This window comes from Cheilinus undulatus, linkage group 20 (assembly GCF_018320785.1).
Source record: "Cheilinus undulatus linkage group 20, ASM1832078v1, whole genome shotgun sequence".
Classification (NCBI taxonomy): domain Eukaryota; kingdom Metazoa; phylum Chordata; class Actinopteri; order Labriformes; family Labridae; genus Cheilinus; species Cheilinus undulatus.
This window is the reverse complement of record NC_054884.1, coordinates 29,423,737-29,447,918: the sequence shown is the minus strand read 5'-3', so window position 1 is coordinate 29,447,918 and position 24,182 is coordinate 29,423,737. Positions and strand designations below refer to the sequence as shown.

The 24,182-nt window shown below is 39.1% G+C and overlaps 1 protein-coding gene across 5 annotated transcripts in view; it reads left to right on the top strand.

Annotated features, from left to right (window-relative positions):
• Positions 1-24,182, top strand: part of qki2 (QKI, KH domain containing, RNA binding 2) — a 37,107-nt gene continuing 12,925 nt past the window's right edge. For 3 of the 5 annotated variants that reach the window (XM_041816084.1, XM_041816082.1, XM_041816081.1), the window contains exons 1-6: positions 2-580; positions 10,209-10,357; positions 11,414-11,530; positions 17,883-18,026; positions 21,531-21,618; positions 21,835-22,119. In XM_041816084.1, coding sequence (XP_041672018.1) covers positions 439-580; positions 10,209-10,357; positions 11,414-11,530; positions 17,883-18,026; positions 21,531-21,618; positions 21,835-22,119 — 925 coding nt within the window. In that variant the 5' untranslated portion in view covers positions 2-438. Of the gene's footprint in view, positions 581-10,208; positions 10,358-11,413; positions 11,531-17,882; positions 18,027-21,530; positions 21,619-21,834; positions 22,120-24,182 lie in introns of all 5 variants that reach the window. The other 2 variants (XM_041816079.1, XM_041816083.1) reach the window with 2 other exon arrangements.

Below are 24,182 nucleotides of genomic sequence, written 5' to 3'. Positions count from 1 at the left end.
TGTAATCATATGATAGGGAGTCGATCCCCGCTGCAGAATACCGACACACCGGGCGGAGGAGCCGGGGCGGAGGAGACGAGCTAACGGTCGAGCTGATACCGGAGAAGTAGTGTTGGTGAAAGTGTCGCGTGAGGTGTGAAACAGAGCCACTGAAGAGGAACTTTTTAAAACTCTGGAGACAGTTGGAGAGAGGGGGGACCCGCTTCAAAGAGGAGAGGGCACACAAACGAAACGTCGACCGAAGGACAGACGGTTTATGCAGCGCTGAGATTTGACTTTATCAGCCGAAAAAGAGAGGCGGTGAGCGGGTCACAGCCGGTGGAATCCCCTCTGGGTCCTCGCATCGCTTCTCGGGGCGTGTCTTTTTTTTTGGTAAAAGATTCCCCTTTAGAAAAGTTTAAGCTATCTATAGTCACTTTTATTGTTGAAACATAAGCCATGGTCGGGGAGACAGAGGTGAAGGAGAGACCCAAGTCCAACCCGGACTATTTAATGCAGCTGATGAACGACAGGAAGGTGATGAGCTCCCTGCCTAACTTCAGCGGCATCTTCACGCATCTGGAGCGGCTGCTGGATGAAGGTAACCCGGCTTCTCTTTATCCTCTGGAGGCTTTAACCACTTGTCACACTACAGAGAAAATTACCTCATTTGTTTTTTATTACCAGGGACATTAAACTTGATGGTCTTGAAATTAACAGTCATTGACTCCCAGTATTGGAAAGTCATTAACTGCAGAAATTCCTGCCTGACTCCTAGGAAACGTCACTAATGTCTTTTACCCATCTCTGAAACATGCCTTATATTAATTTTAAACACATATATTATTGTCTTACCTCTCATTAAAATCCCCTGGAAGACTTCCATAATGTATTTACTCAAACAAACTTAAATAAGGCATGTAAATGCGTTCCCTACTTTATTCTAGTCACATTTTGATTTTGTTGGAAGCAGCAGATGAGCTCTCCCTGTCACACACACTTACATGGACACACACACTGGGGCAGTTGGTGATGGGAACAAACAGACAGTTGTTAGTCTTTCTCAGTGACCTAATGCGCAGGCTTATGTGAATGCTGCAGCCCATCCCTGAGCAGGAGCGACAGCATGTCACAGTGTAAAATACTTGATTACAGACATACTTTCTGTGTGATCAATCAGTGCACCTAACCATGTTAACAAAAACTCACAACAATGCAACAAGTGACTCATTTCATTTGGGGCCAGAATCACCAGAGACATGACGTATAAGATTTAATCATAAAATCAGAGTTACGGTGTGATATAATCACATTACTTGAGACACTTTTTGTCTCTATTAGACAGGAAAGCTGAGGAGAAGCAGGAAATATGGGGGGAGAGAGTAGGGGAAGACATACTCTAAACAGGGCCAGGATCAGGATTCAAACCTGCGCACTGTGCCTCTGGTCTGCCAGCTGAGCTGAACAGTCGCCCCAAGTTACAATACAGAGGTGGTAAAAGTACAACACTATTGCACTCAAGTAAAAGTACACTTTAGTTTAAAATTACTCGAGTAAAAGTAGAATTACTGGCTGATAAATCTACTCAAGTTAAAGAATCTGATTTAAAGTTTTCGAGGAGTTACACAGGAAAATATGATCTTTCCTTATCGGCAATAACAACCTGAGCATATGAATCTCCAACCAGATTGTTCCAGCAAAACCACACCTTTATGATAAAGTGAAATGCAACAGATGTTTAGGGATTTAATGTGGACTTATTCTCTCCCTATGGGCTACTAGCCGTTATGAACTCAGAGTCAAACTCCCACCAAGTTTCATGTCCTTGTCAGAGAGCAATAACCTCCTCAGTTCGACTGTTTTTTCCTCAGCACTTGACCCTTTTTAAAATCTAATGGAGTACAACACTTACCCCAAAATAAACTTGAGTAAAAGTAAAGTTACTGATTTCAAAATGTATGCAAAAGTACGCAGAAATGCTACTCAATTACAGTAATCTGAGTAAAAGTCATTAGTCATTTTCCACCCCTGGTACAATAGTAGAAGTGATATCAACACTTAGCTTCTGCTCATTATTCCCGTTACATGTTTCAAAGGAAAAATTTGTCAACAAATTCTTTATTTAAGTTTTCAGTTCAGTTATGTTTTGATCTCTGACTAATGAAATCAGTGATCAGACAAACTTATAGGCTTTATACAGAGTTGTAACAGCATAATTTTTACTTTTTTTTGCTGCCCCTTTCCCTCCTTAAAATTAGACTCATTCTTGTCTAATTGAAATAAACAGGAGCACTGAGGATAAAGCCAATGGAAAAGTGCCAAAAATTGCAGTTCCTTGTGTGGCCACTTGAGGCTGACTCCAAAAGCGAGTCAATCACCATTTAGCCCCATGCTGAAATGCCGAACTTTACCATGGAAATAGAGAACAAAAATGCTTATGGCAACTGCAGCTAGTTCAGCTCGTTATAACAAAATGAGGAGGATGCATTTTTATTTATAACTCTCTAATCACAAAGCCAGGTGGGAAAGCCATGAGTCAGACATGTTTTTTAAAGATTTGAGCCAGGGACAACAACATCTGTATGGGTGTAACCACAAGGCTGCTGGTGCACCAAGTCAGCTATTTTCTACAATCTCTGTCAGCTTCTTTAGTCTGATAAATAAATAACCCCAGTCAGGAACAACCACAGATGAATCCTCATTCTGATAACTTGCTTATTTGCAAGTGAATCAATTAGCCCCAGAATCAGGCTGTCCTAAACCGCATACTCAATACTGTTCTTACTAAGTGTCATGTGACAAATAATGTAGGTTTGTTGACAGGAAAAATGCTTTTAACTGCACTTGATTTTCCATTTTTTAAAGTATAATGTGGGAGCTCCCTTATTCTTTACCATCCCAGCTTCTTCAGACGAGCTCGTCAGCAAACAAGGTGCATACAAATAAAACTGGACCAGAAATACACGTTTGATGACGGCATGATATGGATAGGACATGCATTAGTGTGTTGCTTACACCATACCAGCTCTCTGGATGGTAGCCAGTATGCCAAACACACTGTTTGAGTATGTAGCAGGCTGTACATTAGTATGTAGTATGGACACAGGGACAATCCTACCCATCGTTTTTCCAAACATTTCATCCAAGTTTGATCACTTCTCATTGAAGAAAACCAATATGGCAGCTTCTGAAGGACCATGGATGACTTCACTGTGGCTACTTCCATTTTCTATATCATCTGTGGTTTTAAACAAACACAAACTGTCTCACCAGAACTAAACAAAACACCTTCTAGTAAATAAAAAGTTTCATTTCTACTTTAAATGGGCATTAATGGACATTTCCCGGTGTCCTTGCAGAGATAGATAATACATCCATTGAAAACTTGAGAGGTTCCTGCACCGTTTTCTACTTCCCATTTGATTTGATACCTATTCATGGGTAACTGGGTGATACCGAGTAACTTTATAATACTGGTATAGGTATAAAAGAAACAAAATATTAGCGAAAAAGCATTGATTACTGACTTTTTATCACTTATGTCAAATTTTAGACTCCCCTCCATACTTTATTGTCTCAAAATTCAGCAATACTAGGTCAGACTTGCTCCCAAATTAGGAATGTATACTGGTATTGATACTGGAAAAACTGTTGTTTTAGTCCAAAAAATGAATTCACAAGAATAATATTTATCATATTTTAATATTGCCATTAGATTTTCTATGGCAAAAGTTTTATTTTGGACTATTGTGTAAAAATCAAGAAGCAAACTTTCAACTTTTGGAAAAAAAAAAAAGTTGAATATAGAAACTGCAGTTCCTTAATTGTCCTCTTGAGGGTGGCTCCAAAAGCAAAACACTGCCAATACAGTCCATATTAAAATGATAATTTGACTTAAGAAGTGAAATATTTATGGGCTGACAGAAATTATATCTCAACATCCATCCATCCATTTTCTATACCGCTTATCCCGTTGGGGGTTGTGGGGGGCTGAAGCCTATCCCAGCTGTCATTGGGCAAGAGGCAGGGTACACCCTGGACTGGTTGCCAGTTAATCGCGGGGCTGACATACAGAGACAAACAATCAGGCATGCTCACACTCACACCTATGGCCAATTTGGAGACACCAGTTAAGCTAACTCGCGTGTCTTAGGTGGTGGGAGGAAACCGGAGTTTATATCTCAACAGTTATGGTCTTAATAGTTCATCTTTGAGTCATAGAAACAGGACAACGTTTTAATTACTCATCCATTTGAGTTAGGTAGAATAAGGGGTGTGGCTGATTTGACTGACAGGTGGGCATATTATAATTGTTTTTCAAGGGTTAGGCTTCATAGTAGCTAAATCAGAGCTTCCCAAAGTGTATGCCAGGGCCCTCTGGTAGGCCCCAGAGGTACTGCAGGTGGGCCATGACAGGCCATTTACAATAAATGAAAACCATAGAAATGGTTGAAAAAGAAAATTTACATTATCATGAAATACTTCATCACGTTATTAATTTAAGTCTCAGAAGTAACGAAACAGCCAGAGGTTTTAACTAATGCCACATTTTTATGACTTACTCTGTCTGATGTATACAGTTGGTGTCATGGTTTAGCTGGTGTTGGATTAACTGGTGACGTTCCTTTAACCATTCTACTCTGCCACTCACTTCCCAGTTTCAGGGATTTATCATTGTATATTGATGCTACTAGAACAGAGTTTGCTGGGCCTCAATCATATTTAAAGAGACAAAAATTACAGAAGAAAATCTGTATTTAAGTGACTTACAGATGTCTTATAAATTAATGGAAGTGACTTACTGATTTTGCTTTGTGACCCCATGAACACTTTCCGAGTAACGTTAATGTGTTCAAAGGCAAGCATTTATATGACACAAAAATATTTTAAATAAAGGGCAAATATTGGCATCTCAGGTTATGGTTGTACAAGGGTCCTTTCAGGGGCCCCTAGAGGATTTTCAGGTCTCTAATTGGACTGCAGGATACTGAACATTGGGAAAGGCTGAGCTAAATTATGTCAGGAGTCATGATTCATTTTACACGAATCAATTCCACATCTCTGTCTGTTTTAGATCAGTCAAAATTCTAGTTGGAACTGGTATTTCAAACATGGCCGCCAACATTTTTGAGCTTCAAAATTCCTCTTCAGACACTGTCACTGAGAATATATCCATATTTCATATCAGTGATTCATGATACAATGTCTATGCAAACAGATGTGATACTGCTTTATTAAGCTTTCTTCCTAACCCAAGCCTTTGCCTGGTTTTAGATTAGCCATAAAGCTAGCTGGAGCTAGCTTTTCCAATATGGCTACCACCACTGTTGAGCTTCATAATGCCTCCTAAGAAACCACAGTGTGATGTCACTAAGAATACGTCCGTATTTATTATCAACAGTAACACACCATGTTTACACGCAAAATAAGGTGATACTATGCTTTACTGAGCTTGTTACACACCTTTTTTTCCCAACAGTAGTCACTAGCTGCCAAGGCCTGTTGTTGTTTTTGCTACAGTTGATGCACATCAGGATCACTGAGGTCCTGACTTTGTGACAAGTCTCATGACGCAGCAAGGTTGTCCACATATGGGCCGACCTCTAGAGCCTGACAAATAGGTCAACTTAAAGTCTCTAGCCGTGTTAATGTTGAGGACTTGACAGCTGAACGCTCTCATCCCTCACACATGATAAAGTGACACCCACGGTTAGAATGAAAGGCATTGTACCGTGCCCATTTCCAGCCTGGCGGTGTCTTCTGCCTGAGGTATGTGGACAGCGACAGAGGACCAAAAAGTTTGTGAAGCTAATAGGAAAGCCTGCCAGTCACTTTTGGCCAGGTTGCATGTTCGTGGCATATTTAGAAACACTGTGGTCTCGTCTCGTCTATATATAAACCAATGACAGGTTGAAGTGTTAGGAAAAGGCTGCTACAGCTCCCCCTCTTTATCTTTCACTCGTTCAGCTCTCTTGTTCTTCTTTCACTTCTCGTTTTCCTCCAGTGAGTTGCTCCATGTCTCTGCTGAACGGTGACCAAAGCTTTGCTTGTCTGTGCAGATTTGTTTGTGCATGTATGTGCGTCTAATAGTCGCTTTTGGTGTGTAACAGGTCAGAATAGGTTATTAGAGGATCATCATTGTCACCGTAGCTGTAGCTGTAATTATAGTGTCCTACTGTAGTTATTACGGTCAGACTTATCACTCTGAGCGTAGGGAGACATGCCTGTCAGCCTGCTTAGGTCAGATGATATTTGTGCCTCAAGGCAGTTATTCTGCCGTGTCTGTCTGTCTGAGTGAGTTCAAGCAGGGAGGGGGGGGATCTGTGAGTGCATGTGCTGCGTATGTGTTTGTGTGGTGCTGCAGTCGGTTATTATTGTGCTAGCGTGTCATTACAACGGCATCAGAGGCTAGCATCGGTCATTGAGACAACAAGCAGACAGGCAGACAAAGTCTCATTTATGATGGTGTTTCTGCACTGAACCTGGGCAAAGTTTCACACTTGCAGTACTATTAAAAGCTGAAATTTCACAAAAAATAACAACAACTAGAGAGTTTATTACTTTTTGATACTATTGTAGAGCTTATATTGTGGGTTTTCCTGATGTTTTTACACCAAAAAAGAGGAAAGGGCACTGGCATTTTATGCAGTTTTTCAGATCAGATAAATGAATCCTGGATTGGTCTCAGACTATCGCGTGCTTCAGTCAACTTCTATTGCCAATTTATGTTTTTATAATTTTTCATGAATCAACAATTCATGTTTTTTTTTTTTTTAAATGATAGAAAATGTTAAATTGTTAAAGTAGTATTGAATGAGTTTTTCCCTTAAGATGACATATTCAAGTGACTTGTTTTGTGCCAAGAATAAAAACTCATAGGGAGTAAAGAAACTACTAAATATTGACATTAACAAGCAGGAATCAGAGACTTAAGATAACAAACAACAATTGGTTTTATTGTAATAGTTGACTACTTAGCTTTCAATTGCACAGCTCTATTATCAATGTCAATTTTACGCATAAATGACCACATAGTTAAAATCTGCTTCTTTCAAACTCTTTAAAGAGCTCCAGTGGCCTTTTTCTGAATTTCTTGGGTATTGAGCGGTAGGAATGTGAGGATTTTAAAATTATTTGCATCAGTGCGATACCTGTAAAGTCAAACGATAGCGATTTATGATACATGGGATCAACTGGCTAAACAATTAAATACCTGGCCCCTCGATATTCAGCACCAGAATTGCTCATTTGTTAACCCCGTTCTTAGTATTTTCGATCATTTCAATCCACCAAGCCCTGCCAAATGCTCTGTCTAAACTGTAATGTAGCTTCCCCTCACTAGTAGCCACTGTAGCTCCAGCTAACGGCTACTGCTATTCTGCCATAATGCTCTTCAACCAGACGTAAACAACGATGGATAGACAGAATTGATAGCATCTCATAGCACAGTTAAGAACTATTTTGATCCAGAAAACTGGGATAAATTAAACACAGGCTGTGAGGTTATATACAGATGTTATTGAAGCAGTGAGTGACACTGACATTTAGCACAGGAATGTGAACTCTGACCTTCAAGGATGATCGAATGACAGTGGTCCTGCAGCTGCGAACTGTAGCCACTCTCTACAAACAATCTTCACATCATGTCTTGGATAAATAGTGCTTGATTTGGACTGTTTCCTTAACTGTAGATTAGTCTAACTAAATGCAAGTATAATTCACATTTATCTTCATTGACCTAGGAACATCACTAATGTCAATACCTGCTTTGATACCACAGTAACAAAAATGGAATCCTAGGTACCCAATATTGGGGGATTTTACATTTTTAGCAGTGAAGAATTGCAGACAAACTTCCACTCTGTCTAAAACTTTTCTCTGTCTGTCCCAAATAAATTGGCAACAACACTGAAACATTAAGAGTGTCCTGTACCATTTCAGCTGTGCTCTTTCACTAAGCTCATTGCAGCTTTTTGTTAAAGTCAAGCAGCAGCCTCCACTGTAAGCCAATGTGGAAGTGCAAAAAAGCTGCAAATCCATGAGTGTCCACTAGAAGCCGGCTGCAGAAGTAACAAGAGTCACATACGAGTTAGTACTGCAAGATTTGGATATAATGTTCAATTACAATTATACTGGACAATTTTGCAAAGTGCAATTGCGATTACAATATAATACATACATGGTATCATGACTCTACTTGCTTGATAATAAAAGGAAAATGCATAAAAAATGATAATTCCTAAGTGTGTATTTCCCAGATCAAACATACAAATATTAAGTAGCATTAAAAATGAAAAACCTGAAGTTTTTTCAGTACTGCTTCTAAAATAACATAATATTATATAAAGGTTTTTTTTCTCCTTTTTTTGAACAAGGGTTCTTCTAAAAAGTGCAATAATGGCACTTTTGTAAACTTAAAGACCCTTACTGAAAGGCGTTTTGTAAATCTTTCAAATTAATACTAGCACCAAATAATTTGGGAAAATCATCTATTTGCAATTTTTCCCCCCAACGTTGCAATTGCGATATGATATGCAATTTTTTCTTAAGTTATGTTTTTTGCAACAAACACAAGCGATAAATCATTCTATTTTACAACCAACAAGATATTAGATAAAACTAGGGCTGAACAATTTAGACAAATATCTAATTGTGATATAATTAACTCGTATTGAAAATTGGATAAGAATTGTATTGAAGGGAGTCATCATTTTTATGTCATTCTCATATTTAGTAGGAAAAACGTACAAAAATGTAGTACTATTCTAAAAAACTACTTGGATGATTGCATGATAAGTAATCTCTGCAGCAAAAAAAGTTTTAAAATTGGTATTTTGACTCAAATTTCAGGTAAAAAATGCAATATTTTGCCTTCTGCGATTTGAAAATTGCACCAGGCCATATTGTGATTTAATCTAATTTTCCATTAATTGCCCAGCCCAAATAATACAAAACATAATTGCAGTCTTTTATGAGATTATCTTATTGCACAGTCTGACATTGCAATTGTGATTGTTAAAGGGCCCTTTTTTACAGCAGAAATGCACACGTTTAAAGCCGGTATTGAATAGTGATTCAGTTTTGCCAGGTTTGGTTTGAAGAAGGATATGAGTTACTGTATGCTGAACTTGGGGCACGACTGATGTGACTGTAAGCCAGCATGTCATAGCTGTCGGTCAAGAGGCTTAAAGCTCATCTCAGCTCCACATCTTTGTCAGTTACTAGGCTGATGTAAAGTTATTTTGAAACAGCATTTTCAATATGGTCTCTGCCACTGATTGGCTTTAAAAGATGGCTGCAGTAAGCAAACAGGTGATGTCACTCAGTCTTTGTCCAATTTTACTTGATATATACAAATAAAAGTCCTGAAAACTTTGACAGCCATATTGCATAGACCTTACAATTTATCATGTGTTTGAGAGAATATAGAGATTACTTAATGGGCGTTTTCATAGTGCATTTCCCTCACAGATTTGCCTTACATTCCACCTTGAAGCAGCCATATTGATACCCTAACGGTGAGATATTCAGTGCCCCCATAAGATTGCACCACACAGCAGGAACTCCATACATCCACACAGCATTGTGCTCCTGTACTGGCTCCGCTGATCCTGTTCTTGCTTCTGTTCCTAAATCTGAAGGCATCACAGTGAGGGGATCACTATCCCTCCATTAAGGCTTCTGTGACATTCATAGTGAAGGTGAAACATCACAGAGGCGTAAATATCATGCCTTGAAATGGCAGTGTGAATCAACCTAATATCTAAAGCAAGTGCTCTTTGCAAACTTTCTAAGAGTTTAGTTGTTGAATAACTGGCCTGCAGCTGAACTTTACAAACACAGGTGTTGAAAGTACGAGGCCACTGTGACCCCCAAACAACATGCATGCTTATTTTTGAAAGGATTGGGATGATGTGCGTACGTGCCAAGCACTGTAGGAGAAAGAGGCTGAAAAGAGAGAAATTATGTGTATTAGAGGAGCCCTGATTGCTAAGCATTCAGTGGTTAGATTCTACATTGTAGTGCAGAATGTTTGTGACCGCCTCCCTCTCTCTCTGCCTGTCTGTCTGATTGTCTAACTCTCCGCTGTCACATTCAGCGCCTCCTGAAATTCTGTGACAGTGAGTCATCATCCCTAAAAAACGGTCGCTCTAAAGGAACATGACACTTGTTGACCCTTGATGACACTGCTTGGTTAAACGGACTCTCTCTCTCTTTCTGTCTCCCAGAGATCGGCCGGGTACGCAAAGACATGTACAACGACACGGTGAACGGCGGCATGTTCAACGGGCGGGACATGGAAGAGCTTCCTGAAGCCATCGGGCCAGTGGCTCAGCTGCAGGAGAAGCTCTATGTGCCTGTCAAAGAGTACCCCGACGTGAGTGGCCAAGTCCATGAAATTTGACCTTTTCGAGGGGTTGACTGTTTACTTTTCACTGTTGTCACTCTATCTCCTCTTATGCTGCCCGAGAGTCATTAAGGCTTTTAATCACACTGATTTCTTTTGCTTTATATTTTCTCCAAAAGCTGATTTCATTCTGAGATCATCTCTGCTCACACCCAGTGATGTAACCCAGACTTTAAATAGATCAATAATGAACCCTGGACAGTGTACCTAATGAGTTAATTAATAATTTTGCGGTTTTTAATCCTAAAAGGCAGATTTAACCTCCCTCATTAGTACTGGATTTTAGACGCAGGTTTAATATATAAATATTTATAAAAGCTTAAAGTCTTTACCCCAAATATAAAAGACAAATGCACTTCAGTGAAAAGACTTAACCATCCAGTACATCTCTGCTCCCGCCAAGTACAGTTAAGCACTTCAATATGAGTTGCGTTGATCCAGATTGAGAGGCTCACATGATTTTTCGCCGTGCATCAGCTCGCCAATCAGCGGATACAATGACAGGCTGTCCTCACTCACATGACAGAGGACTAACAGGGCACACAAGCAGACGGGCGAGCGCTGGAAAACGGTTGAGATCAAGGTTAAATTTAGAGAGCAGTTCCTCTATCTCGGCTTGTCCGTGTGTTTGTGAGAGGCCAGAGAGAGAGTGTCGCAACTCTTACTGAAGTGGACATTAGGTTAAAAGTAGGAAGAAGGCCGGACAGCAGAAAGACAGAGTTGTAGTGGAAGAAACACACAAACACAGACACACAGGCGGAGGGGCAGCTGTCTAGTTAATCACTCAGTCTTAGTGACAGATAAGGTTAAGAGAACGGCGCTGTCCTGCCATGCCACCAGCACCACCAGCACCCCTATAATGTGCTATTTTTATCCCTGTTAGTGACACAGACACATCACACATGCACAAACCACAAACCACAAAAATACACTTGCACACACATTGTAATAAGATTTTGTGAGTCTGTGCTGTCAAAATACCTCTGCTTTTCTTTAAGAACCTTTGCTTTTTGCTCTTTATTGTAGTTTAACTTTGTAGGGAGGATCCTGGGCCCACGTGGGCTGACGGCCAAACAACTGGAGGCAGAGACCGGCTGCAAGATTATGGTGCGAGGAAAGGGCTCTATGAGAGACAAGAAGAAGGTAAACACTCATAAACACATAAAAAACACAATAAATGTAATCACTTTTATTTCCTATGTAAGTCCTTTTCATTTGTTTAGCTCTGTTTTAGAAGAAGATGATGTTTTTGAATGCTTGGTAAGATTTTTTTAAATGAATTGTTGGGAAATTTGTGAAATACACTTTCTTACTTTAATGCAATCTCATATGTGGATGCTTAATATGAATCTGGCACCAGGAGACATTTAGCCCAGCTTAGCATAAAGACGCAAAGCAGGGGGAAACAGATAGTCCTAGATCTTAGTTGGAATTGCAAAGTCCTCAAAGTGGACTAGCCAGATTTTGGAGTTCACTTTAACCAGCCAAGAAAATAGCACCCCATATAACCTCTGTTAAACTGCAACAGGACATTTCTAGGCTGCTTTTCTTTGTAGGAAATAAAACAAAAAGAGGTGTTAATTTGTGGGGCCTTGTGGGTAATGGCCTGGGCCCTCTTGAAAACTGAATCCTTAACGGTGATTAGCTTTGCCTTATCAGAGGCGATACTTTTGTGTAGGTCAACTATCTTGGCTGGGTAGAAGCTATCGCTGCATTTAACGCCCTTGTGTTGCTTTTATTTCCTAACATTAAGGCCTGCAAGGACAAGCATCCTAAACATTTTTTTTTTAAAGTATTGTTTATGAATGCTTTTTTCAAACCTTTTTGAGTTGAATATTTTAATCAGATTTAGTCTCAAAGCGAACAAATGTTTAAACATTGCCAGGATCTTAACCTTCATAAATGCCTGTTTGATTACATAATTTCACAGTTTTTTTATTTATTATTTTTTAAAAATCTTTTCTTTCTTTTACCTTAATGAAGAAACAATGGCAGCATGTAATCAAACAGGTATTTGACTGGTTAAAGTCCTTAAAATATTTAAGTATGTATTAATTTTGATCAGGACTGACATTTATTTAAAGATCTAGCCCAAAAAATTGGTGAAAAAGTTATACGTGATCATTTTTAATGGCTTTAATGTTTTGTATGTAAGTTTGTGTATCATGCATTGTAGATGTATTAAAAAAATTGAAATCACAAATTTCAGAATTTATCAAGAACACCCGTCTTACCAAAACATGCCATTTGCTGTAACACAGCCTGAAATGAATGCAAAATAAAAATTAAAAATTGACAAATTTAGTCAAAATTGTCCATAATGATACCAAAGGTTTAAAGGTACTTCATATTCTTTTGTTGGTACTTTAGTTGTAGACTTTGCACATCTTTTTGTCAGAAAGACAGGAGAGAAGTGAATCCATTGTAAATTGCAAACTCCTGTACATCATCTAACTTTTGCTTGTGAGACTAGAGATTAGTCTCCTTTTTAAGTCCTTTAAAGTAATTTTTTTTTTGTTGTTTTTTTTTATATGTAGCAACTTTTTGTGTTGCAACTTAATGGTAAAAAATGTGTCTGGGAGCACTGAAGTCAGTGTTGATTTTGTCAACTAAAACTATGACTAAAAATGTTAGTAGACAGAAAGACTAGACTAGGACTAGCCAAAAATAGATCTTTGATGACTAAAACTGACAAAAAGTAAGTTTAGTTTTTGTCAAGATGACTAAATCCTGTCTAAAATGTAATTTAGTTTTCGTTAGACATTCAAAATCCATGATATTTCTCCACTGTGGATAATTCTGTCAAAATACAATGCATCTGTATCTATTCTGCCTCTCAGCTGTAGAAAGCAGGGACCCCAGGTTTAGCAGAGTGCTTAGAACACACTACCATTATTTGGTACCAGATTTAGGCAAGAGAATAAATAAGTCCTCTAAAAGTAAAGACTTAAATGTAAGGATGACTACAGCTATACTAAAATGTTTTTGAGTCTTCGTCAACTAAACTATAAAGGGTTGAAATGACTAAAATGTGACTAGAACTAAAATGCATTTAATATTAAGACTAAGACTAAAATTAAAAATAGCTGTCAATATTAACACTGGCTGAAGTTGGCTGCCCACATCCAACTCTGACCCTCAGGCTTTTTTCCCATCCCACATTACTGGTTTCCTACTCTATCCTTGTTAAAAAAAGGCAGAAAATGGTGCCAGTTCAGCTCAGAAGCCACCATGTACAGAGGCTTCAGTCCTAATTTCACTGATCACAGGATCAAATCCTGAACCTGGGGCATATTTGGTGCACGTCTTTCCAGCTCTCTCCTTTTATTTCCTGTCTATCATCAGCTGTCCTATCTTACCAAGGCAAAAAGCCTACAAAATAATCTTTGGAAACAGATAAAGGCATAGAACCTCAAAAAATTAAAAAAGAAAACTATACAGAGGATGTAACATTTGTAAATACTTAAAATATTAGTAGTTAAAGCAGATATGAGGTGGAGACATAGAGGGTAGTGTATGCTTTTTATTCTTGTGTGTAATCGTGCAGACTTCATGCCTGAGGTGCATAAGTTGGTGCTCCAGTCGGGCATCTGGTAACATGGAGGAAGGAGAGTTTGTAGCCTGTGCCACAAAGTCTAGACACGCCCCTGTTGTTAATCAGTGCCTGTATGTAATATGGACTGTGTATCTGGCTCCTTTTGCTATCTAAAGTAAAGGCAGAAGGACCTCATCAGTGCCAACATATTGTGCTGGTGACACAATTTGGGCCAGGACGTGCAGAGATTGTACTTGGCTGGTGGAACCACAAGACTACCGCCACACTGGACTGACGCACACATTTAACTCGCTAATGAAATGTTTAAAACATTACAGAACAGATCCTTAAATCAGAAGCAGACATGTGTCAGTGAACTTTCCACAGACATGGAAAGTTCAATGACCAGCTTGTTAGCTTCCGTTACATTTTCTCTCACCTTTCCTCCTCTTCTCTGCTAATCTGACTGAGAGTGCTGGGAGGAGCGGCATTTGTCAACAGAGCTGTTAATTATGACATTACAGCAGCTCTTTTTTGCACCAAATCAAACTCATAGCAAAATAAAGACTTGGACATAAATCGATATGATAGCAAAAAACAACCACAACAGAATCTAAGTTTGATAAAAACGTATGTGATGTGTACTTAAACCATATAGTTTGCATGTGTCCCATCTGTTAACATGGAGGAAGCATTTGTACTGGTTTATACTGCAGCTAGTTTGCAGAAATTATATTTATATGTGGTCTAATTTCTTAACATTGCAAGCTTTAGACGTGCTGTTAGTCACATTTTGCCACATTCAGACATTGTCAAGCTAGCAGTTTACCCCTTTGTCCAGTCTTTATGCTAAGTTAAGCTAACAAGCTGTAGCCTCATTCACTTAAAGCATAAAAAAGAGAGTTATTAGTCTTCATACTGTCCACAAAAAGACGTGAAGCATTACATAAAATGTATGTGCAGCCTTTAAAGATCTCTGTTTGCTTCACCAAACATCCAGCCAATGATTTTTATTAATTTCAGCAGAGTTAAAACTAAAAACTTGCAGAAACTTTGGTTGAGACATGTTATTTTGAATACTGTTTGCTTTTTACTATAATTCTCTCAATATGCCTCAAATTGCTCTCATTTTGACACACATTAAAACTCAACAATAACAACACAAATAAATGAGGTCAAGGTGTTCATGGTTTTCAGAGCCTTATTATTAAATGGATGAAACAGTTTGATATATTTTGTTTCCATTTGACTGAGAAATTATTGGAGCTTGAGTGATCCGAACACTTGGAACTGAACCAGTGCACCAGTATCTATCTCGGTATCCATCTCTATGTCCGTCTATCTGTGTTGAAAACAAGTTTTTGGTGCAGTTTTTCTCTCCTGGTGTTTGCTCCATCTGTTCTCCCTTCCTCTCCCCTGGTGTTTGCTGTTGGATGGAGTCGGCTCAAGCTTTCCAAACGGCAGGTGGAGACAGTCCAGCATTCCAGCCCACCCTCTCTCTCTCTCTCCAGAACATTCCCTACCCCGCACACCCCTCAGAGAAAGAGAGAGAGACACACACAGAGAGTCAGAGAGGAAGGAAAACAGAGACACAGTGGGAGGCAACAGGGGGAGACGAGAGAAAGATGTTGACTTTTGGTGTTTTTCAAAATGATACATCTCACTTGACAAAACATTCCCAGAGGATACAATCTCCTTGCACACGAGACTTCAACATTTCAGCTTTAACCAGGGCTTTCAACTCACTTTGATTTTCATTACAGCTCATTCAGTGAGGTTTGTTTGATTAACTGACTGTTTGGGATATAAAACATTTTTTACAATCATGCTAGTTGCTCTGTACAGATGGTGTATCATTCAGAAATAAAACTACTTTCTTACTGTGCAAAAACAAAGCTAATAAATTACTCCTACTCTTTAAAATAGGAAATGTGGACTGTATGAAGCATGGATATAGCTTCCATGATGTCACCCGCTGGTTTCTAAAGATGAATTTTGAAGCTACAAACAGGCAAAGTGATGAAACTGAGAGGGACCTTGAGCTTCCTTGCAAACAAATACAACACAAACATCTGTCAGCCAGATCTATGCATAACTACAAGCCTCAATATCATCAATAAAAGTGAGTTGAAAAATGTTATCATTAAAAAGTACCAGAGTAGACAGATTTTGTTAACCTAAAACTTGGCTGGTACATTTACAGCTGCATTAAGTCAGTAATTACAGCTGATAAAGGCTCATATTTATAGTCATATAGGTTGGTATTCACTGCCAATATTAGCTGGTATTTACACCTGATGTAGGCCAATATTTACATCTGATATAAGCCAGAAATTACAGCTGTTAAGGGCTCATAGTTACGATCATATTTGCCAGTATTTATAGCTGATATTGGCTAGTATTTACAGTTGATGTAGACCAATATTTACAGCAGATTTAGGTCAGTAACTACAGCTGATCAAGGCCCATATTATCAGTCATATAGGCCGGTATACACGGCCAGTATTGGCTGGTATTAACACTTGATATTGGCCAATATTTTCAGGTGATATGGCAGTATATATATATAGCTTAAAAAGACAGATATTTACAGTTGATATGGGCCTGTAGTGATAGCCAATATTTGCCAATATTTACATTTGATATAAGCCAAGAATCACAGCTGATGAAAGCTCATATTTATAGTCATATAGGCCAGTATTTACAGCCAATATTGGCTGGTATGTATAGTCGATATAGGCCAATATTTACAGCTGATTTAAGTCAGTAATAACAGCTGATAAAGGCTCATATTAACAGTCATATAGGCTGTATTCAAGGCCAATATTGGCTTGTATTTGCAGCTGATATCAGCAAATATTTACATCTGATATGTCAGTATTTACCGCTGATAATGGCCAATATTTACAGCCAATAAAGCCTAATATTTACAGTTGATATTATCCAGCATTTAAGATCTTTATAGCAGCACAGTCCAATATATGTTTCTTATATGGGCTAAGATTGACAGCTGATATAGGCCCACATCGGCTGATATAGGTTGGGATTTACAGCTGATATATTATTTGTCAATATAGGCAGAAATTTTCATACATGCTGATATCAGTATCTTGCCGATGTCATGCATCCCTTGTTAAACTGAAACTGTTTTTGCTGTAAATGCAAATCAGTTCCAAATATCAGATATCTGTCTTATTAACTGACTTATAATCCATTTTAAAATCTTCCCTGAGAAACCAGTAACAGTTGACCCCTAGTTTAAAGTCCAATAATCTTGAAGTATCTTAGTCCTAAAGCATTTCATACTGTGTCATAAATCACTTCACCCACTTTCAACTGGAATATGTGAAGACGATTTTGAGAAAAGCATGACAAAAATGCCTCCTCGATGAACTCAACACTGCTTTTTTGAAGCACTGAAACAGCACAGAGTATTACAATACTCTAAAAGATGAGAAAACCAGACTTATGTGTATGTTTTCCAAATCGGACTTTGTGCACCTGTTTTGTTGAATTGACAACAGGGAAGAGGAGCAACAAGTTAAGGAACAGTGTGAGTGTTTTGTACTTTTACTGGATATTGACTTTTGTCATGATTCATCCATTCATGCTACTTTTCTTATAAACATCTTTTTTTTTTTGATAAAGTGAGAGAGATGAGATAAGAACCAATGGGAAAAAATGTCTGATTCATGCAAAAGTTACTGGAAGAATCTGCTTGCTTTCAGTAAAACGCTACACCACATATGTGTAACAACTGAGGAGCAACATGGGTTAGCTAACACTTACGAAGCAGCATTGAACGACCTTGAGCTTTGTGAGTGTTTGTGTGTTCAGCTTGAGACCAGTCCAACAAACCCAGAGCCAAACAAGAAGACATCCTGTTCCCTCTCTGCAGTGATGGCCCGAGCATGTGTGCTGCATTCAAACGGACCCTTTAAAATGTGTTTTGTGTTTCAGGAGGAGATGAACCGAGGGAAGCCCAACTGGGAGCACCTCAGCGAGGATCTCCACGTCCTGATCACGGTGGAGGACACACACAACCGCGCCAAGATCAAGCTCCAGCGGGCCATCAACGAGGTCAAGAAACTTCTCGTGCCCGCTGTGAGTACGAGTCCGAACCTGTCAGAAATAACGGAGTGGGCTTGATGGAAAGCTGTGTGACTGGATGAGGGTTCACTGTGTTGGTATGCATGGAAGGGGGAAGGGGATTGTCAGTCCAAAAAGTGTGTGTTTGTGTCTTTTTTGTGTTTTTGTGTGTGTGAGAGAGTATGTGTAAGGGGTTAGGGTAATTAGGGAACACGCATAAAGGGGTTTCCATGGTAACCCCGGGTTGTTTGAAAGGCTGCGGGAATGAATGGAGAGTCTGTTCACTTGTTCTCCCCACTCCATCACTCCTTTCACTCGTTCACAACTCACTTCATTCCCAAACTACTGGCTACAGTATTCCTTTTTCTCTCCTCTTTTTTTGTTGTCCGCACAAGAGGACATTTTGATTGCACTCCTCAACATTTCTCACATTCTCCGGCCCACCTACGTCCCCCCCTACGGACACACATGCACGCATAACCATACACCACCAAACAGAAACACGAGCACATTGCACAAACACGGGCTTACACATTCTTTAAATTGTCCTGTTTGACACGCAATCACAAAAGCACATATTTTAAAAATCACAATCCTCCTTCTTTCTTCTTCTTTGGCATTATTCACAACAATAGAAACAGGCTGAAAAGACCAGCAGGGGGATTTCTATTGCAGCAATCAGCCGCTACTTCCGCTCCAATCACAGCACGGTATCAGCCAACTCCAAAAGTAAAAAGATGTGAGAACAACTGAAGGCAATCAGGAGCTGAACACCTGTTAATCTGTGTTTGTGGATGTATGTGTGAGCGAGGAGGGTGATGTTAATGATAGGTGTTGGTTTAACCCGGTCGACCTTGCTGTCGGACTGTAAATCAGTCAGGCTTTTCACCACGCTGTAACTGGAGCTAAGAAGCTAGCATGTTTGACACTGAATATATCCTCTGTGTGGTGTGTTCAAGGTCTGATGATGGAGTCCATTTCAGACAATGCAAACAACGACAAAAACAGACTTTATCTTCAAAAAGTGATCAGAACCATGATTTGTATCTGTAAAGTGTAGCATCTGCCAACAAAGGCTGCACTTTACTTTGATCATTTTTGACCCTACATGCATTTGATGATACAATCTCTGTCATAATGATTATAATGACAGTAATGATGATAACTTTATTTGTAAAGCACCTTTTAAAACAGAGGTTTACAAAGTGCTTTGACAGTAAGCAGAGGCACAAATTAAACAAAGCATTATAGCACAACACAGGCATAAAAACCAATCCAATCCACTTTATTTATATAGCACATTTTATAAACTGAACGTTTCCAAAGTGCTGCAGAAAACATCATTAAAAAACAAAACAATTGGTATACCAGAGCTCAAGATAAAACCAATAAAACACAACAATTGTTCTACCCGTGCTCAAGATAAACCCAATAATCAGACACAACAAGAGAGACGAAAACAACACCCAAAGAGCCCTGAAAAATGCAGTAATATTTTAACCCAAACATCATAACAATCAAAGAGACAAATTATGAGAACCCAAGAACATTTCATTTGAAGCTAAGGAAAAAAAATTTAAAAACTCAAAATAACCTAGACGAATTAAGGCAACACAGGAACCCAACTACAGAAGACTTAAGGACTAGAGAGATGCAGGAGCATTTAAGATATTGAAGGATAGAATAAAGTTTTAAACAATAAATAAAAAAAATAAAAAAAAGGGGTAGAGATTATAAAATCAGAATACAAAAATTAGGAGTGATCAATTGTATAAAAAAAAAAACCCCAAAAGTTTGAAAAAAACTATGTCTGATTTGCAAGACTGGTGTTTAGGAGAGGAGAAAATGGTCAAAAGTTGTAGGAAAACTCATGAAACCTGTCTAAATTTAAAGAATATTAAACATAATAAAGATCTGGACAATATGCAGAAGTTTGTCTGCAATTGTCATTCACTAAAAAGAAGAAATTATGTTGTCGCTTTGGTAATGATATTGTCTGATTTGCTAGTATTTTATCAAAGTTTAAATCCTTGAATCATTACAAGCCTACTTCAATTTGAGCAAACATTATATAGAGTGCTGGTGTAGCTCAGCTGTCAGAGCACGCCCCCCATGATCAGAGGATACAGCAGTGTTTTTCAAAGTGGGAGTCTAGACCCCCTGGGGAGTCGCCTTGATGCACAGAGAGGAGGGGGGGGTGTCACAGAAACGTAGGAAAAGGGAACCAAATGGAACAAAGCTAAAAATATCAATTGCATTATCTGTGAAAGAGATTTTAAGATTCACAGATTTACTTCTATGTTTGTCCATACCAAATGTCAATTTATAAAAAAAATATTTTATTGCCTTTATTATGATAGGACAGCTGACAAGAGACAGGAAACATGGGGAGAGAGAGTGGGGGGAAACATGCACCAAACAGCATGGAGACTGGGAATTAAACCTACAACCAGTGCACTGAAGACTACAGCCTGTGTATATGGACTCCTGTTCTACCCATGAGCTAAACCGACACCTTTACAGTATGATTTTATCGAAGAATTCATGGCATTGCATTGGATATTGCAGGTATTCAATATGCTGATATTTAAATGTAGGTTGGACCTAATACTTCAGGCCTTAAAGCAACCAATTTAAAGTTGTAGGATGAGTAGATCAGCTGACTTTGGTCTGTTGGTCTAGCCTAAAACTCCACTAACTTCTTTACTCGTACAGGCAATACTTACAGCTGGAACAGGCGGATTTTACAGCTAAAATATCAGTTGTAAATGTTAAATTTACCTCAGGCAAAATTTTCTGCTTCAAACAACTTTTTGTTGGCATTTATAGTCCGTAAAAGAAGATTTCCAGTTCCCATGTACGATATATTTGTTTGTAATGCCCACAAACCAGCTGTTGAAGATTTGACAGTCTGAAACACAGACAACAGTATCAGCTGGTCTGATTCGGCTAAGTTCATACAGCTAGAACTGTATTTACAATCTTTTACGATGGTCTCTTTTCTTTGGTCTTTACTAGACCGAAGACTACAACTTCACAAAAAAGGGTGCTGAATTAATGAAATGTAAAACAAGACTGATAATGGCAATAAAATTAGGAAATATTATAACAAATTGTAGGTTTAATTTGTGACATTTGCCACCATTATGTAAGAAAAATACAAACATTTTGTGAGAAGGGTATTCCTGCCAGAGGGGGGTCCTTGGCATGGTCAAATTTGGGAAACTCTGGACTAAAGCCCTGAACACACTCTCCTAACTCTCACCAGTGAAACTATTTGGTGCGTTTCACTCTCTACTCTCTCTTCTTTATAAAGCCCACAAAATAGTTTTTAATAAAAGAAAGGAAAGAGCATTTTATACATTTACAAGACAAGATCAGCAAAGAGGGTGCCAAAGTTGACACAAATTGAAAGTTCTGCAGTGGAGCGTAAATCAAATCATGTTTTATTTCTGCATACTGTAACCTTTGCTGACTAAATAAGCTGATTGTGTTTCTCTCTTTGTGTTTGTGGCGTAGGCTGAGGGGGAGGACAACCTGAAGAAAATGCAGCTGATGGAGCTGGCCATTCTCAATGGGACCTACAGAGACGCCAATGTCAAGACGCGTAAGGCTGACATCATAATGCATGTGGAGGAGGGTTGGTGGGTGACAGAGGAGGGGTCTGGGTACAGGACTCCACTGTATATATGAACAATGCCTCTGTTTCTGCTGTTAAATGGTCTGTTTGTCTTCTTCTTCTTCCCTGTCTATTGTACTTGTGTGCCCGCGGATGTGTGGGTGTGCGCATACTTGCATTATCGTATGTTCGTGTGCTGCGCAGCCACCGCCGCCTTCCCTCTAGCGACCCCTCAGGCCCCTCGGATCATCACAGGCCCGACGCCCGTCCTGCCTCCCACCCTGCGTAACCCCGCCCCAGTCACCACGCCGACCATCATGCCACTGATTCGTCAGATTCAGAGCTCGGCCCTTGTGCCGGGAGGAAACCCGCACCCGGCGCTTGTGCAGCAAGGGCCCGAGTCTGGGATCATCTACACACCCTACGAGTACCCCTACACACTCACGCCCTCCATATTGGAATATCCGATTGACTCAACTGGAGTATTAGGTATTTACAAATCAAAAGTTCATCACTTACATACCTGGTCAATGGATGTATTATGAGAACTGGATACTGACTCCAGTAGATGCCTCTACACAAATTAATCTCTAACTTTTGATTCCCTCATAAAAAGCTCAGAATCTCAATTTGAATGTTGAATTTTCTGTTTAATAACAAAGCAGTGACTTAATAAAACAACCAAACCAGAAGATTTTATTTAATTTGAATGTCAAAAACAACAAAAACGAGTCACAGAATCTCTGCTCAAGTGTAGGATTTAATTTGAACCTTTAAGCCAGTGATCATCAACTGCTGGCCCAGGGTCCACATTAGGCCCCCCCAGATCTTCCTATTCAGCCCCCAGGACATTATCAAATTCAAAGGAAAAAATATACTGTGGAATACTGTTTTTTAAAACTCAATACAGCCATTAAAATGACACCAAAAACAACTGAGATTGAAACAGTTTAATCAGGAATGTTTTAATGTTTCATCCAATCCACCTGTCAGCCATTATGAGCAAATGTAATGCATGTTAAACACGTATTTATCAGTCCATTCTGGATGAAAAATGATATTTTCTGTAGTATCTTTTGGCTTCAGGTGTTTTTACGCAGCATATTAGCATAAAACCAAACAATAACATAACAGCCATAGAAATATTCAGCTAAAATATCTCAATCGCCCCCTTGTGGCTGGCTGCACTATAGGGACTGATCTCACTGTTAGAGCTTAGAAATTACATAAATTTGAAAGAAAATAAAAATATTTAAACAAAAATATATAAATTAGACCAGGAAAAGCTGGCACTTGACCACTGCTTTAGATGATATCTATCCATCTTTATTTCCCTTACACTTCACATGAAGAAGAACGACATCAGGGTGACAGAAGCATCTCTAGAGTCTAAGGAAGAACACGTCTCAAACATTCATCAAGCATTTATTTTCAACTTCTTCTAAACTTGCAGCCAACAGAATTGTAAATAAAGGTGCATTAGGACAAGAAGCAAAACACAACTCTTGAAAATTCAACCATTTATGCCATCTTTCAAAGAGGGCATAACAGGAAAAAACTACTTTTTTCAGTATTTTTTCACATATATTTAGGTATCTGGAGTATCTACCAACCCACAAAAGTAAAACAGGCCAACTCGGTCCTTTGTCCATGGTCCGCCAATGTTTAAAAACATGAAACCTGATGATTTTGGTGCTCCTTGTGATGTCTCCGTGAGTCATTATAATATAAGCTCCCCCTCACCTGCACCTCCATCCACAGCCATGGAAGCTTACAGCTGTACTTGTGTCAGCACAGCCCATGGAAAAGAGGGGCGTGGCAAGAGGAAGCTCATTTCCAATTAAAGAGACATACACCAAAGCCAGTTGTCCTGAGACAGGCTGTTTGGAGCTGGTTTATACAGGGTCAAAAACCTCCTCTGGTGCTTGGTCCATGTTATCATTTGACAAAAACATGTCACAGATGATCACTTAGACCACAGGGGATTGTGTTAAAGGTGGGAAAGTGGTAGAACATTTTGCCTTTAACCTCCTGAGACCTGAGCCTTTGATTGGAACACTTTTTTAGTTTCTCCCACTTATTTTGGATCAGTAGGACCTGACAAGTCAAAAAGCTCAGCCTAGTCTTTGAACGGCAATTAGTTTTGACCGTAAAGGATGTCCATAAATCTCCTGATGATCCTGTGTCTGCAGAAAATACAAAACTGGATCAGTTCTACAGCATCTGATTTGGCAGTGTGTTGGCCAGCCAGTCAGATGTGAGGAGGTCTTCAGTCAGTCAGAAATGGAGTCAGTCACTGACAGAGGAATGGGGGAGTTACTTTGATGATGGACCACAAGGACATGTTAAGGCCAAGCATGAACAACTTCAACGCTAAAAGTTCTTAATTTTTTGGAAAATTTCCTTTCCTAAATACACAAAAAAATCTCCAAGATTTGGAAGAAATGGCCTGAAATTTCTGTGAAAATTCTTAAACATGTAAGTATCCCATAAAAGTAGCCCATAATTTTTTTAAAATATTCCATAAAAATTTCCCGAAAAATTCCATGTTG